Source organism: Lepus europaeus, chromosome 15 (assembly GCF_033115175.1).
Source record: "Lepus europaeus isolate LE1 chromosome 15, mLepTim1.pri, whole genome shotgun sequence".
Lineage (NCBI taxonomy): Eukaryota > Metazoa > Chordata > Mammalia > Lagomorpha > Leporidae > Lepus > Lepus europaeus.
This window is the reverse complement of record NC_084841.1, coordinates 93,625,284-93,641,789: the sequence shown is the minus strand read 5'-3', so window position 1 is coordinate 93,641,789 and position 16,506 is coordinate 93,625,284. Positions and strand designations below refer to the sequence as shown.

At 44.4% G+C, this 16,506-nt stretch overlaps 1 protein-coding gene across 2 annotated transcripts in view; it reads right to left on the bottom strand.

Annotated features, from left to right (window-relative positions):
- Positions 1-16,506, bottom strand: part of AP3B1 (adaptor related protein complex 3 subunit beta 1) — a 288,775-nt gene that overhangs the window by 121,178 nt on the left and 151,091 nt on the right. For both annotated transcript variants that reach the window (XM_062212530.1, XM_062212531.1), the window contains exon 15: positions 10,040-10,216. In XM_062212530.1, the coding sequence (XP_062068514.1) occupies positions 10,040-10,216 (177 nt within the window). The remainder of the gene's footprint in view (positions 1-10,039; positions 10,217-16,506) is intronic.

The window sequence follows — 16,506 nt, the reverse complement described above, 5'->3', positions numbered from 1 at the left end:
GCCGGCACACCGGGTTCTAGTCCCGGTCGGGGCACCGGATTCTGTCCCGGTTGCCCCTCTTCCAGGCCAGCTCTCTGCTGTGGCCAGGGAGTACAGTGGAGGATGGGCCCAAGTGCTTGGGCCCTGCACCCCATGGGAGACCAGGAGAAGCACCTGGCTCCTGCCATCGGATCAGCGCGGTGCGACGGCCGCAGCGCGCCAACCGCGGCAGCCATTGGAGGGTGAACCAACGGCAAAAAGGAAGACCTTTCTTTCTGTCTCTCTCTCTCACTGTCCACTCTGCCTGTCAAAAAAATAAAAAAATAAAAAATAAAACCAAAAAACAGCTGTTTGGGCTCTTTTTCTACAAATGGAGCCAACACATTAACAGTTTCATTTTTCGTATGTGCAAAAAGAAACCTGAAATGAAATGTAAATTTTTGAAAAGCTGTTTGATCAAATGAGGGATCATGTTTCTCCTACAGTCATGTAAGCCTCTTCTGCACCTGTGCACATTAAATTGGCATCTTGAGGCAGAATCTTCTTGAAATGACTCTTGATGACCTGTGGTGTCTCCTGGCTGCTGTGTGTGCAGTGGCACCACAGCTCCCCTGGTGGCTGGTAAACACCGGCAAGTGCGAAATGCGAATTCAGCACTTCATTTTTCATTCAACAAACACTTCAATCTTAAAATTTACTGCTGGTGTTTTTATATGAAAAAGGACTGCCAGACAATAAAATAAACAGGTTTTGGATCTACACTGTACCACAAATGAGAAAGCTACCGCAGCAACAGTGCTTGGCCACTCTCTTTAATGATCTGTCTTCTGCACCTGCTTCAGCTAGGACACACCCCTGACTTCCCACGTGTCCTGACTCCCCACTCAGCCCGCGGCTCACACATCTCACCGGCCATGGCACAACTCTCTAGCACATCAAGTTGCCAGCAAATGAACCACTGCCGAATACCCTCCTCACCACTACCAAATCCTTGCCTAGCTTTTCCCACCTGCCTGATTGGAATGCAACTCATTTTTTCAGCACATATCCAATAAATTAGATCTGTTCAGTGCGACTAGTAAAACCAAAGTATACAGAGTATTGCTGCATGGAGGGCATCCCAGCATCCCAGTGGGGTGTCGGCTGGAATCCTGGCTGCTTCTCTTCTGACCCAGCTCCCTGCTGGAGGCCTGGGCGGAGTCGGCTGAAGGGGACATGGATCTGTGGGGATGGCCCAAGTACCTGGGCCCCTGGTACTCATTTGAGAGACCTGGATGGAGCTCCTGGCTCTGGCCATCGCGGTCATCTGGGGAGTGAACCAGTGGATGGAAGATCTCTCTCTGTCTCTCCAACTCTCTCTGTAATTCTGACTTTCAAATACATAAATAAACCTTTAAATAAAAAAAGTATATAACCAGCAGCCCAATCCAAAATCATATGAGACATCAAGCAAACAATATAATGTGCTTTTATTAACAGAAGTACTCAATATTTTATATATACCTATTTATTAAGATTTGATTTTAGATTAATTTTCCTGCAAAAATTTAAGAAGAAATTACTGGTACCTTGGCCGGCACCGCGGCTCACTAGGCTAATCCTCCACCTGTGGCGCCGGCACACTGGATTCTAGTCCCGGTTGGGGCGCCGGATTCTGTCCCAGTTGCCCCTCTTCCAGGCCAGCTCTCTGCTATGGCCCAGGAGTGCAGTGGAGGATGGCCCAAGTGCTTGGGCCCTGCACCCCATGGGAGACCAGGATAAGCACCTGGCTCCTGCCTTTGGATCAGCGCGGTGTGCCGGCTGCAGCAGCCATTGGAGGGTGAACCAACGGCAAAGGAAGACCTTTCTCTCTGTCTCTCTCACTGTCCACTCTGCCAGTCAAAAAAAAAAAAAAAAAAAAAAAAAGCAGCAGCAATTACTGGTACCAAGTAAGGACTGATGTCATCCGAACACCATTTACATCAGTTGCATTCTGCTCGGATTCACTGTAAGTCTCCATGAAACAGGAGAAATGAATCTGAGGGAATCTATAACAATTAAGAATTCATTATTTAAAATAATTTTCAGAATACTGGTATTATATTTTTACCTAAATATTCTGACAAATGGCATTTATGATAAACTGGTAAATATTTAAAAAATAGCTTTCTTCTAATAGCCATGTGTTGCTTAATGAAAAGAATACTTTCTACGAAATGTAGCATTTTGCTACTTAGTTGGACGCAAACATTACGTAATTAGATCTCCGCAGCACCACTAAGTGACGACGAGTAGATCCTATGGGACGACCTGCATGTGTGCACGTGTGGTCTGAAGTGACCAAATTACCACCACACTGCACGACTACAGTTCACAGGGTAGCACAGATAATAAAGAGCACCTTTTAAAATCATCCCAAAACCAGCTTAGAGACACTACTCACGTCAGACATAAAAAATGTACACAAAACTCACTCTAATAAAGTTAACATTAGTTCCATGTTCCATGAGGTCATTATTTTTATTTCTTAATTTTTTTTAAAGATTTATTTATTTGAGGGGCCGGAGCTGTGGTGCAGCAGGTTAAAGCCCTGGTCTGCAGCGCTGGCATCCCATATGGGCGCCGGTTCAAGTCCTGGCTGCTACATTTCCAATCCAGCTCTCTGCTACGGCCTGGGAAAGCAGTGGAAGATGGGCCAAGTGCTTGGGCCCCTGCACCCATGTGGGAGACCCGGAAGAAGCTCCTGGATCCTGGCTTCGGATTGGCGCAACTCTGCCCATTGCAGCCAACTGGGGAGTGAACCAGCAGAAGGAAGACCTCTCTCTCTCTCTCTCTCTCTCTGTGCCTCTCCTCTCTCTGTGTAACTCTGACTTTCAAATCCTTTTTAAAAGAGTTATTAATTTGAAAGGCAGAGTGACAGAGAAAGATAAAGAAAGAGACAGAGAGCAGGGAGGCAGAGAGACAGAGGGATCTTGCATCATCTGGTTCACTCTCCGAATAGCTACAGCAGGCAAATCCAGGAGCCTGGAGCTTCTTCTGGTTCTCCCACGTGGGAGGCAGGGACCCAAACACTCGATCACCTTCTGCTGCATTCCCAGGCACATCAGCAAGAAGCTGGATCAGAAGTGCTACAGCCGTGACTAAAACCAGCACCCAACATGAGATGCTGGGATCACCAAGTGGCAGCTTAGCCCAGTGGCACGACGCTGCCCTGAAGTCATTGTTTTTGGGAGGAAGGACACTGGGAGCTGGCGTTGTGGAGCAGCGATGCCAACATCCCACATGGGCGCTGGTTCCAGTTCCGCTGCTCTGCTCTACTTCCAGTCCACCTCCCTGATGTGCCTGGGACGAGCAGAGAGAGACGGCCCAGGTGCTTGGGCCCCTGCAGTCCATGGGGGAGAACTCAAAGAAGCTCCTGGCATCCTAGCTTTGGCCTTGTGGCCATCTGGGGAGTGAACCAGTGGGTGGAAGATCTCTCTCTGTCTTCTCCCGCATCCCCCCACCCCATAATTCTTTCAAATAAATAAATAAATCTTAAAAAAAAAAAAAAAAAAGGAAGGATACTTACAAATGTGCTGGGAAATGCAGGCGGCATCATAGGATTCCCAGGATTCGTAACCTACAGCAGAGGCAGAACTAAGCAACACCAGTGCTCCTCTAACCAGGCCCTACAGTCCAGGACCTCACAGGACTTGTTAAGTGACTTTATTCAATGTCTCAATTTAACAGTATTTTCTGTCAGCCTGTAAAGTTTTGTAAGGACTTCCTTTCTATGTTATATTTACTTGAGTTTTTCAATACCAAGAAAATGTACCCAAACATGGGGTAGAGATGTTACTGCACAAGGCCTGAGCATCCTCTGCTAAATTATGTTGGGGGCAGTGAACAGATTCTCCAAAGACTTGAATCACAGGCCAAAGAGATTTACCTCTAATTTCAAGAGGGAACTCCAAAACGTCAGTAGGATTGATAAAATGTATAAGTAATAAGAATCAATCAGTACTCAATGAAGCAACTTTCTTTTTCAATAGCAGAAAAACAGAAACTTCACTGCCTCACAGAACACAACTAAGATAAAGGAACTGTAACAACCACATCACCGTTTCAAAAGCATTAAGTAAAAACATAAGCTGCAGAAGTACACCAAGCAGGACACCTACGCACACGAAAACTCAAAACTCAAAATAAAATACAGAAGTGTGTGACTGGAGGAAACACGCCAACAACACAGATGGTCCAAAGGGGGAGAAAGGAGGTGGCAGGCAGGAGAGGGAAGTTCTGTTTCTGTATCAGAGACCACGGCAGGGCCTGAACACTGAGAGCGTGCTGGGCTGGGCTGCAGGTGGTGTGACAAGCAGAGGCCGTGAGCAATGCGGTGGGCTCGGAGAAGCAGCAACGGAAGCCTTCCACCCTGGCCAGTGTTTGGGGGGCGATAAAGGGTTTCCTTGGGATTTCCGGAACTGTGACTGTTACTGTAGTTCCTAGTTTTTAAGTAATCGTGTGTAACTTCTGATTTCTTATAAACACCAAAACTTACTATTCCTAGTTTTTCTGTGTTTAAACTTCGTTACAAGACCCTGTTTTTGTAGAACCACACATTGTTTATGACTAATCAATTATATCACTGTTGACAATAAAAACGGGGAATAATCGCACGTCGGGGCCTCTGCCCTTGGCCGTAACGAAGCGGCCCCTGGTTCCCCAGGCTGAAGCCCTTCCCTGAGTCTGCTGCTTTACTCTAGGCCAGGTCGCTCCTCCGTCAGCTCAACCTGACACCCTGCCATGCTGCACAGCAGTTCTACCTCCCCAACAGTCTGCTGCTTTACTCTAGGCCAGGTCGCTCCTCCGTCAGCTCAACCTGACACCCGGCCATGCTGCACAGCAGTTCTACCTCCCAACAGTCTCTTTTAAACATGAATCAGGCCGGCGCCGCGGCTCACTAGGCTAATCCTCCGCCTTGCGGCACCGGCACACCAGGTTCTAGTCCCAGTCGGGGCACCGATCCTGTCCCAGTTGCCCCTCTTCCAGGCCAGCTCTCTGCGTGGCCAGGGAGTGCAGTGGAGGATGGCCCAAGTGCTTGGGCCCTGCACCCGCATGGGAGACCAGGAGAAGCACCTGGCTCCTGCCATTGGATCAGCGCGATGCGCAGGTCGCAGCGCGCCTACCGCGGCGGCCATTGGAGGGTGAACCAACGGCAAAAGGAAGACCTTTCTCTCTGTCTCTCTCTCTCTCACTATCCACTCTGCCTGTCAAAAAAAAAAAAAAAAAAAAAAACCAACATGAATCAATACGGCATACGGTTAACATAAACTTATTACTAAGGGTAGATACACATACATGCACTGAAGCTGCAGTCTGCAATGTTTCAGATCTAACAATGAAACACAATCCAAGAAAAAAACCCTGCACTTAAATGATGACACACCATTAGAGAAACTTTAACCTCAATGCATCCTTTATTCGAGAAGGTTTTAATTGCCATTAATCAGCTTAATTAAATCTTAGCTTTGTGTTTCCAACTTGAGTAGATGATTTCAACTAAGTCACGTTAAATCCGCACACTTGATCTAAAGACAAAATTAAGAAGTAAGCTTCAGTCTTTCAACTCTGTTGCCTACATAACAGTGGAATTATTCCCCTGTGAGAGTATTCCAACAGAGTTTTCTACCCTGGATATTTCTTTTAATGCAATCCTCCTGCCCCGACCCCAAATTCGCAAGCAGAATTTTATCATCCTTTTCTCAGCAGGATAAACCCAAATGAGTGTTTTTCCCAAGGACAACAGAATGTTTCAGGAACTAGTTCTTTACTGAAAATAATCATATCCCCTAGGAAAAATCTAGCAGTTGGTTAACAGTGTAAACCAAGTTACAAAATAAGCAGGGTAACTGATGTGAATTATGTGATGCCAGGAAATCCAAGCTTTGTACATGCACTGTCTCATCTGCCCTCACAGTCACCTTGGGAGGTACGTACAGTCAGTTCTGCTCGAATGCCTGTTTTGAAATATGCATTTGTTCCAACTCAGCTGATGTATTAGGGGATGATTTGGGCATAGCATGAATTTTGTGTGTGATTTCTTCTGCCAAAAACACTAAATGAAGGCAGAAAAAATGCACCCAGCTGCACATACCACACGCACCCCCCTCAGACCCCTCCCTCAGCGTTAACAGGGGTGTGGGGGGCCACGCACCTTCACAGGGGGTGCAACTCCCCACCGGATCTCAGAGTTGGACTCTTCTACTGTTTAACTTGCGGGTGCCGGTACAGCCTTCCCAACACCTCCCATCCATACAAGATCTCAGGTCTTGAAGACCAAGAGCAGCACACACGGTAGCATTTATGTCCTTAACCATTTACCTTGTTTTGTTCCTGCTTTTATCCGCCTTCTTTTTATTTATTTTTAAGAAAGCTTTTATTTAGTAAATACAAATTTCATAGGTATAGCTTTAGGAATACAGTGGTTCTTCCCCCCATAACCACCCTCCCATCCCCACTCCCATCCCCCCTCCTACTCCCTCTCCTATCCCATGCTTCATTAAGATTCATTTTTAATTAACTTTATATACAGAAGACCAACTCTATACTAAGTAAAGATTTCAACAATCTGTACACACACACACACACACACAGTATAAAGTACTGTTTGAGAACAAGTTTTATAGTTAATTCTCATAGTACAACTCATTAAAGACAGAGGTCCTACATGGGGAACAAGTGCACAGTGACTCCTGTTGTTGGTTTAACAACTAACACTCTTTTTTATGACATCAGTAATCACCCGAGGCTCTTGACCCGAGCTGTCAAGGCTAAGGAAGCCTTTTGAGTCCACAACACAGGCTTCTTTAAAAAAAAAAAAAAAAAAAAAAAAGTCACACTGCAGTTTTCGGTGTTGTGACTAGCTCCATTTTCCAATAATCCCCATGGTTTTGCTGTATGGTTTAATACAGCATGATGATCTTTAGGAACAAGTAAGTTGCATCATAGCAAAACTGATTCTAATACCAAAACCCCCAGGTAGAGATGAGGAAGCTAGTTCTGGACAAGTTATTTAATTTTTCCAAAATCATGTAACTGCTGAGCACCACAACAGGGTTTGGAGTCAGACAAAGTTCGGAGCCTACGCTCTGCCCTGTGTCCCTGCTACAGGCATCAGACAGCTCTGTGGCGGATACTGCACACCATCAAAAACTGCTTTCCACATGCAGGCTTCCATCTGAAAGAGTTCAGAGTTAAAAAAACTTGAACTTAAGAAATAAGTTCACTGAAGTAGCTTAAACATAATGTAACAGTTTAAAAGCTATAAGAAAAATTATACAAAGCAACTTTATAACTGTAGACCAAAAAATAAAAAAAATTAAATATTAAATATATAATAATCAAAATAATCAAGATATTGATTTTCCAGATACTGTAATTACTTAGTTCTAAAGCTTCCACTTGATTTTCATTTGAAGTTTTTATTGCTATACTTTCTTATCTTTTCATTCATTGTGGGTATGTTTTCATTTATATCATTAACCATATTTTTAATAATTATTTCAAAATGCTTGCCTACAAATTCCGACAGCTGAGTTATCTCAGTGTTGAGTTCTGTGGATTTTTTTCCTTGAAAATCAACCAATTTCCTGGTCTTCTTTTTCACTGTGGTTAAATAAAAATAAAACTATTTTAACCATAAAAAATCTTGTTCATGTATGCATTTCAAAGCCAGAAAGAGAGAACGATAGCAGACAGATACATATCTCCCATTTTTCTGGTTCATTCCCCAAGTGTCCTTAAATTCCAGCGCTGGTCAGAGCTCAGCCAGAACTGGGAGCCCAAGCGGGGTCTCCCGTGTGTGTGCAGTTGTTCAGCTGCTCCCCAGCGCGTGCACTGGCAGGGAGCGGCCATCGGAAGCAGAGCCAGGGCCTGAAATCAGGCGCTCTGTTATGAAATGCAGGTGTCCAAGTAGCATCTTCTCTTAAAGATTTCTCTTATTTATTTGAAAGGGAGAGAGAGAATCAGAGACAGAAAGAGCTATTTTATCCACTGGTTCACTCCCCAACTGGCCACAACGATCAGGGCTGAGCCAGGACAAAGCCAGGAGCCTGGAGCTCCATTTGTATCTCAAAATGTGGGTGGCAGGGTCCCAAGTATTTGGGTCATCTTCTGCTGATTTCCCAGGTTCATTAGGAGGGTGCTGGATCATAAACAGAACACTGGGACTCGAACTGGTGCAATGATACGGGCTGCAAGGTTTGCAGGTGGTGGCTTCACCCACTGTACCTAATGTCCACCCCTGTATGACGTCTTGATATTGATTTGTAGGTCTGAATTCAAGAAAAACAATCTGAGAGCAACTATGCTGCCTTTAAATTCACTGGATTAAAAAAAAAATGGAATATACTTTATAATTTCTAAATAGAATAGTATATTCCACTAGGGTCAAAGACCAGACCTTTACTTAGTTTTGTTCCAATTATTTCCTTTTGTAATAATCCGTAAGTCATAAATATGTAGAGCAGCCATCCCAGACAGAAAATCCTTATATTTTAAATCTTAAATTGACTGTCATGATACCAGACAGAAGTTGGGGAGTTTCAGGTAACATTCCCTGTTTTATCAACAAACGTGAAACTTAACCACAGACAGAGGCCTCCTTTCCTTTACTCGGGCTTTAAAAAGATTCTCACTGCATGAGGAAATCTACAAGACACTTAGAAATGATCAGATCATTTAAAATGTGAAGATAAAATCTAAATCACGGAACTGTGCTCCAATATTTGTAATTATCTGACATAAATCTTGTGTACCAATCAGCAAAGCTGTAATAGTATCCCTCATATCACAACCAGGGATGAGACAATGCCAAAGAATACGAAAATGAATTTGAGGATTCACTCAGGACTACAGGAAATGAACGCAGGCGCTGGGCAGAGTTAGAGGGCAGGCAGGCAGGCAGGCAGGCAGACAGGCAGACATGTCTAAGAGGGGAGAGGATGAGAAGAGGGGGAGGAACAGAGACAAGGCATGCAGCGTAAGGTGTACGAAGAGGCCTACATGCAAATTATCAAGAATCACTTTGCATCGTTGATGAACAGGTAAGTTCTCCAGCCATGGAGAACAGTAGTACAGGTACAGGGAGAAGGATGGGAGGGTCCCTGTCATACACAGAAGCAAACAGTTAGCAGCAGCTGCTCCAAGATCAGGGGACAAAGAAGAGGAATACTCTTACACTACTACTGGAAAAGCTGTGAGCGACTTCCTTCCCACCCGCGGGACAAGGTCCACACCTCCTGGCAGAGCGTCCAGCGACTCCAAGTCCTCAACCTGCCTATCGTCTCGGTGCATCTGGGCTGTGATGACAAAGTACCACAGGCAGGGAAGCCTGCAGCCACAGCCATCTACGTCTGCACACCCCACGGTGTCTACTGAGGGCCGGCTCTGTCATTCACAGACAGGCCCTTCTCGCGGTGTCTTCCAGACTGCAAGGACCACGCCACTCTGCCACTTTCTTAAGGGGACTGGGCTCCCCTCTCGTGTTCCACCCTGGTGACCCAATCACCTCTCCAAGGCCCTACTTGCTCATCACTCTACGTGGTCACTGGGTTTGCATCTGTGAGTCTTAGGGGACAAGGCGCACATTCAGATCACAGAACCCACTTTTCTGGACTCTTCTAACGTTTCCTAAAATCTCCAAGTCGTTTACAACTGATACTGCTGTCCTGGCTCTGCACCCGCAGGGTGAGTGTACCCTGCATGTTCTTAGTGGAGGCACGTCCTTTTATGAAACCTTGACATCGCACTCCTTCTTCCATTTTAGACTTTCAATATTTCCTCTAGAGTTAAATTTTATTTCAATACTTCAATACTTCTACAAATGTTAAACACTTACCTCATACTATTTTATTCTTTTATCCATCTTTCCGGTACTAGAAGAGAATGTCATCTGTGTGCACAACTACCAGCTAACACAGAACTACAAACAAACATGCGCCTGGTAATTGCTGAGTGGACAGACTAAGGCACGAGCAGACCTCGGCTGCCTGACCTAAGGAAAAGCACGGACAGACAGGCTGGCAAACGATTAGCCTCTCACCTGCTTTGAGTTGGTTAGGTACAGTTTTGCGCCCAGATTTAAAATCTGCAGCTTCACCAGGTCGTCCTCACTGGTGAAGTGTTTAGCCATCTTCCTCAGAACATCGGGGGCGATTGTGGGAACTCGCTCACAGTTCTCGCCAATCAGCCAGAGAATACTCGCTCTAGCCACAGGGACCTAGATTAGAAGCAAACAACAGAATTAGAACTAAGATACTCATGTTCTCCTTAGTATTCACGTAGGAAAGGTTTCAAAAACTCTAAAAACTTAAAATACAAATCCATTTAATGAATATGCAGGAATACCCTATATATTTATAAATTCATTCAGTTAACAAAAATAAACGGAAAATCTCACTGCAATCAGTCTCAAAGAGAATGCTGCTACTGCTTGGATCTCAAGGCCCACGTGCTACAGGCTTTTCTCCCAAGGTGGCCACACTGGTAGGAGGATTAGTCAGGGGTCAATGAAGATATGGGCCCAGAAGATAGTTCTCAGGTGAGGGCTATTAGAATAGCCTGAGTCTGGCTCCGCCCACCTTCCATTCATACTTCCTGGTTCACCACGTGATTCGCACACTGCTCTCCACCAGTCACATGGGGCATTTGTCAAAGCGTGCATCATGCCATTCGGATCCTCACCTACTACACTGTGAGCTAAATAAAATCCCTCTTTCCTATGCAGCTGGCTTCAGGTACTGTGTTGTAATAACGAAAATCTGACTAACAGAAATGTCAAAGAAAAGATTCAGGTCTAGAATCAGGTTTCATCAGAGGCTGCCAAACTCCACAGTCTGCCCAACCACTTCTGTACTGTGTGTCTGCTGCTGATTTTGTGCTACAATGGGAGTGCGTCGCTGCAATAAGACCATTACGATCCCCAAAGCTGAGACGACTGGCGACCTGTGCCTCACACCTCAATGCCCATACAACCGCCTACATTCTAGCTGCAAAGGTGAGCTTCTGTTATCAGCTCCAAGACAAGCAGTTCTGTGGTGGGGCCCGGGAATCTAGTTCAGCAGCAGCACAGACGACGCACGAAACAGGTGGTCTGCAAACCACATCTTGAGAACACAGATACTGCAGACAAAGGAACAATGCATCCACTAAAGAATATGGTTCCAAATCCACACTGCTGTTGTCCTCCGTGTATTTGTGTCAACAGTCCTAGAAATGTATCAAACTGACAAGATCATCAAGTTCTGCTTATAAAATCATGAATGCCGGTCTATTATTTGGACAACAAAAGAAATAGGGACACATTTGTCCAACACTGCACTTTAGCATTATACTTTTAAGATAAAGTACATTTCAACATAATTTGTTTTCTTTGCTACAAATTGGAAACCTTCCATCAGCACCATTAAGACCAGCATTTCAGAACGAGCGAGTGAGTTTTGTTACTGTTTCCTCTTTGCACCCTCCCCTATTCCAAAAGGAATTTGAGAGGGGATGTAAATTAGTTTCTGTGAACATTTTCACCTGGCATAGAAAATTTCCTTTGTGTAATAAATGAAAAAGCTGATAGCTATGATTAAGAGGTAGCATCATAAGAAAAGGTAACACTTTTATAAAGTCCTTTTGGAATTTCTCAAAGTCCTAATGCCTTCTATACAGTTTCACAGCTTTGCATAGCATAACTGTTGAAGAAGAGAGTGAGAATAAGGATCTGTCTATAGCTAAACTTCTATCATTTTACCACTACACATTCTTCCAAAACACTCATTTCACAAAATAATATAAAAATACTAAGACATCTCTAGGTTGGGTCTCTTATCAGAATCAGAATGGGGTTACCAAAAAGACTTTGGAATAAGAAAGTATGTATTTCCAAGCACTGTTACAGCATCACTTTAAAGTCAGTATCAATAAGGAATTTAGTATAAAAGAAGAAATCGGTGTATTTATGTAATAAAAAAGGTGTAAGTGCTCTTATGAATCCAGTCATGCACTGTGATAAACCGGATGCCATTACTATACACTGGCTATTCCTGATGTCCCAAGGTTACAATGCAGTAAAACCTTACTCCAGGGCCAACTCGGTGGTGCAGGTTAGTCCTCTGCCTGCAGCGCCGGCATCCCATATGGGTGCCAGTTCTAGTCCCAGCTGCTCCTCTTCCTATTCGGCTCTCTGCTGTGGCCTGGGAGAGCAGCAGAAGACGGGCCAAGTCCTTGGGCCTCTGCACCCAAGTGGGAGACCCAGAAGAAGCTCCTGGCTCCTGGCTCCAGATTGGCTCAGCTCTGGCTGTTGCAGCCATTTGGGGAGTGAACCAGCAGATGGAAGATCTGTCTCTGCCTCTCACTGTCTATAAATCCACCTTTCAAATAAATAAAATCTATATATTTAAAAAAAAAAACCTTACTCCAAATCTGTTATTTTAAACTGAGCTAAAGAACAGTAGTTGAGTGGCACATTAAATTTTCCAACACAGAGCAGCCCAAACTGCTGTCATACTTAAAGGTACCTCTAAGTAAGAAAATATGGGCAACTCCAGAATTCAGCTATGCTAGATTTACTTTGCTTACATATTCTATTATATAGTGCTAGTTTAGAAACTGGAATTCCATTTCATCACAATTGCCCCATTTTAAGTAATAATACTCTTCTAGGAATACACTTATAATTTTCTTTTGTAATTTAAAAGGCAATCCCAGAAAAAATTAAGATTTTAAGAGATTATTTATATTCATGAATAGAATGATTAACAACATTTAGATATTCTCAAGATTCATAATGCATTCAACACTGAAAATACAACTTTTTTGAAATTTAAAAATCAAGGAATCTCACTGTATACAATTAGAAGCTCAAGGTGGTGGTGCTGGTGACAGAGGCGATAACATCCACAGTTTTCTGGAGATGAGTTAAAAAGCTTCCCAAGTAAACCCTTTTGTAATGTTTAAAAAATTATTTATTATTTATTAGAAAGGCATAAAGACGAAAAGAGGGGGAAACAGAGAAGCAGACAAAAGGCAGTGAGATCTCTGATTTAGTCCCCCAGTGTTGTAACAGTTAGGGCTGGACCAGGCTGAAGCCAAGACTCAGAACTCCATCTGGGTCTCCCCCACGGTGGCACGGCCCCAAGTCCCTGAGCCACCATGCACTTTAGCAGCAAGCTGCGACCTGAACCCAGGCACTCCAGGACGAGGTGCTGGCGTTCCAAACCGCGGCTTAGCCACTGTGCCGCACGCCGCCCCAACCCCTCATAGACACACTCCAAGTAGGCGTTTTTAAAACTTAGGAAACTTCTCCACAACAAGAAACTGTATCAGTATAAACATATTTATACCACAATTTTGTTAATGCATTTCATCTAAAACCTTAGGAAACTGACAGCCCAATTTTTGGCTGGAATCAGAATCTTTTTGCTTTTTTAAATTCTCTTCCTCTCCCCCTCCCTCTCACGAATAAGTTCAAAGGACTTTCATCTGTACATCACTGACGGTAGAATTCATAGCCACTACTTTCAAAGACTTAAAGCAGCTGAAAAACTGCAAGTAAGAAAATTAGTCACTTTTTGTTCTACACGGACTTTTCAATCATAGAATAAACAGGACCGTGGAACCAAAATCACACTAACACCGCACATGCACAGGTGCACACGCACATCTACAGTCATACATATGATAGAATACTTTCATTATCAACCTCTTCTTTTCAATATTCTCAAAGACAAACTGGATTGCAAATGACTTTGCCTAATGCTTTATTCTAAATGCTCTGAGCAAGTGGTTAAGTGCACTTTTCAAACCTTTTTACTAGAAGGCAGTTTCCACTGCCATTTTAACCCATTAACCTGCCTGAGGAAACAAATAATGATTCCTAGCCCCACCACACCAGTTACAGAAAGACACAGAGAAAAGATTTTACAGATCACTTTGTAAGCAATTCAATTTACAAGCTATTGTGTTTCGAAACCAGCCCACTGCAGAGTCTGAGAGTCTAAAGTAAATCCTGGAAAAACATCAATTTTATTTCAATTTCTCAAAGGCAAAATCAGTGGACATTTAAACAAACTGCATACCAACAGCTAATCAGATCAAATATTCTGTATGTAGACTCCATATGCATGAAAACTTACTGTGAGCTCTGTCAGGCTGCCAGGTGCCCAGTGAGGTATCTGGGCGAGGAGCACCTCACACCTACGGCAGCATTCTTCGGCTGTCTTTACAGAATTACGCCTTCCAGTGTTCTTTTACAACATCAAATCCCCACCTGCCCGTCAACAGTATGTGAAATCAAGTTAAAGCAGTACTCAGGTAGTATCCATTTCCGTCTAGAACTACGTTACACCAGAAGCAGTATCTAACACAAAGGACACTCCAACAGATAAAATACTAACAATCAGAACACGTAAGGGAACTCCACTGCAGATAAAAATCTACTTGAGGAAATGAAAAGCACAATGAATTTAGTTTCCTATGTTCAGCTCTATCAATCACTAAATTGTTTTCTTAGAAAAAGTTATGTCATAGCGTCGACCAAGCCCTTACCACATGCTAGCCCCTGTGCCTGAGAATACAGTGTGACCAAGGAACAACACCTCCAGGACTGTCAGCGGTGGTCCGAGTTACTGTGCCAAGTGTATCCGGAACTCACACTGGACCCCAGGGTACAGAGACACCAGTATGGTAAACTAGGAAGAATGTAGCCAGCAAGCCAAGACGACTGCTGTGGGCCCAGACTGGTCATGGACATCAAGACAGAAACTAAACTTCACCTCAATGGGCCTCATTTATTCGTTAATCAAATGAAGGATTATTCTCTTGTCCCCTGTTCGTCTGCCACACCGGGAAAGAGCGCTCACTGCCTCCTGCCATGTCCCCAGGAGCCAGACCTAGCCTATTCCTGTACACGGCAATGGGGGGCTTGGTGACATTTTCCCACTCCCCTTCACCTTCCATTTTATGGCTGGTATTGGGGTGAGCATAGAGACGTCTGCCCATCACTTCTGTTCTTGCTCCTCCTAGAGGCAGAGGGGTCCCGGATTCTTCCCTGGAAAGCTGGCTGAGGCACTGAAGTGAAACACATTCAATACTGACCTCCTGTCCTTTGGCAATGGGCAGATGGGCTCTCCCTGAAGTCAGCGGTTTAGGACACCACTCCTGGGTCTGAGGGTGAAGCAGCGGGAGTCCGGAAGGCGAGGCCCCACTGGTGAGGCTGCTGTGTTGCAGCTCTCACGTCAGGTCACTGCCCTGCATTGAGGAGGTACCGAGTGCAGAGCAGCTTACCAAAGCCCTGTGCTCCCAGAACCGCTCTTCTGCCAGGGAGAATTCTGGTTCTGGGAATTGAATCTGCATCTGGGACACTCCTCACCCCGTTCCTCTGGATCACCTGTACTTCCCATCCCTGAGCACTTTTACCGTTCGGCAAAACAGTCTTGGTTTTTGCTTCCTTGTCCCAATACACACCATTCATCTTCCGCAGATATGTAAATGCGTGGTAATAACTGAGTACCAGCCTCATGTTCTTATTAAAAAAAATTATTTTATTCATCTGAAAGGCAGAGTTACAGCGAGAGAGACAGAGATAGATATTCTACTCACTGGTTCACTCGAGATAGATATTCTACTCACTGGTTCACTCCTCAAGTGGTTGTAATGGCCAGGGCTGGGCCAGGCTGAACCCAGGAGCCAGGAGTCCATCTGGGTTTCCCATGTGGGTGCAGGGGCCCAAGGACTTGCACCATTTGCTGCTTTCCCAGGCATGTTAGCATGGAGCTGGATGGGAACTGGAGAAGCCTGGACTTGAACCAACACCCATATGGGATGCTGGCACCTCAGGTGGTAACTTAACCCATATGCCACAACAACAGCTCCTTTGTGTTCTCTTAAAGTTCAAGCAGGTTACAAAATCGAAAGTAGTTTTCTTGTACTTATTTTACCTCTGCTTTCACCATATTCCAAATTTGTGCACCTCTGGGTCCTCTTTGCCTTATGATAATCAGTAAAGGTTTTTGATTCTATTATCTTTCCAAAGGACCGCATCTAACATGTATTCATAAGTTTCTACTTTAAAAAAAAAAATGCTAAGGGCCAGGGCTGTGGCATAGTGGGTAAAGCTGCTGACAGCAGTGCCAGCATCCCATATGAGAAATGGTTTGAGATCCAAATGCTCCACTTCCGATCCAGTTCTCTGCTACGCCCTGACAAACAGTAAAAGATGGTGCAAGCCCTTGGAGCCCTACACCTGTGTGGGAGACCAGGAAGAAGCTCCTGGCTCCTGGCTTCAGATCGGCCCAGCTCCAGTGGTTGGGGCTACTTGGGAAGTGAACCAGCGATGGAAGCTTGCTGTCTCTCTGTCTCTCTCTCTCTCTGCTTCTCTGTAATTCAGCCTTCCAAATAAGTAATAAATGGATCTTTAAAAAAAAATTTATTTTGCAAAAACAACTTTGGTCCCTCTTAGGTATCTATGTTTTGTTTCATGGTTATTTTCAAGTATTTTAAAGACAACACCAAGTTGTTTCA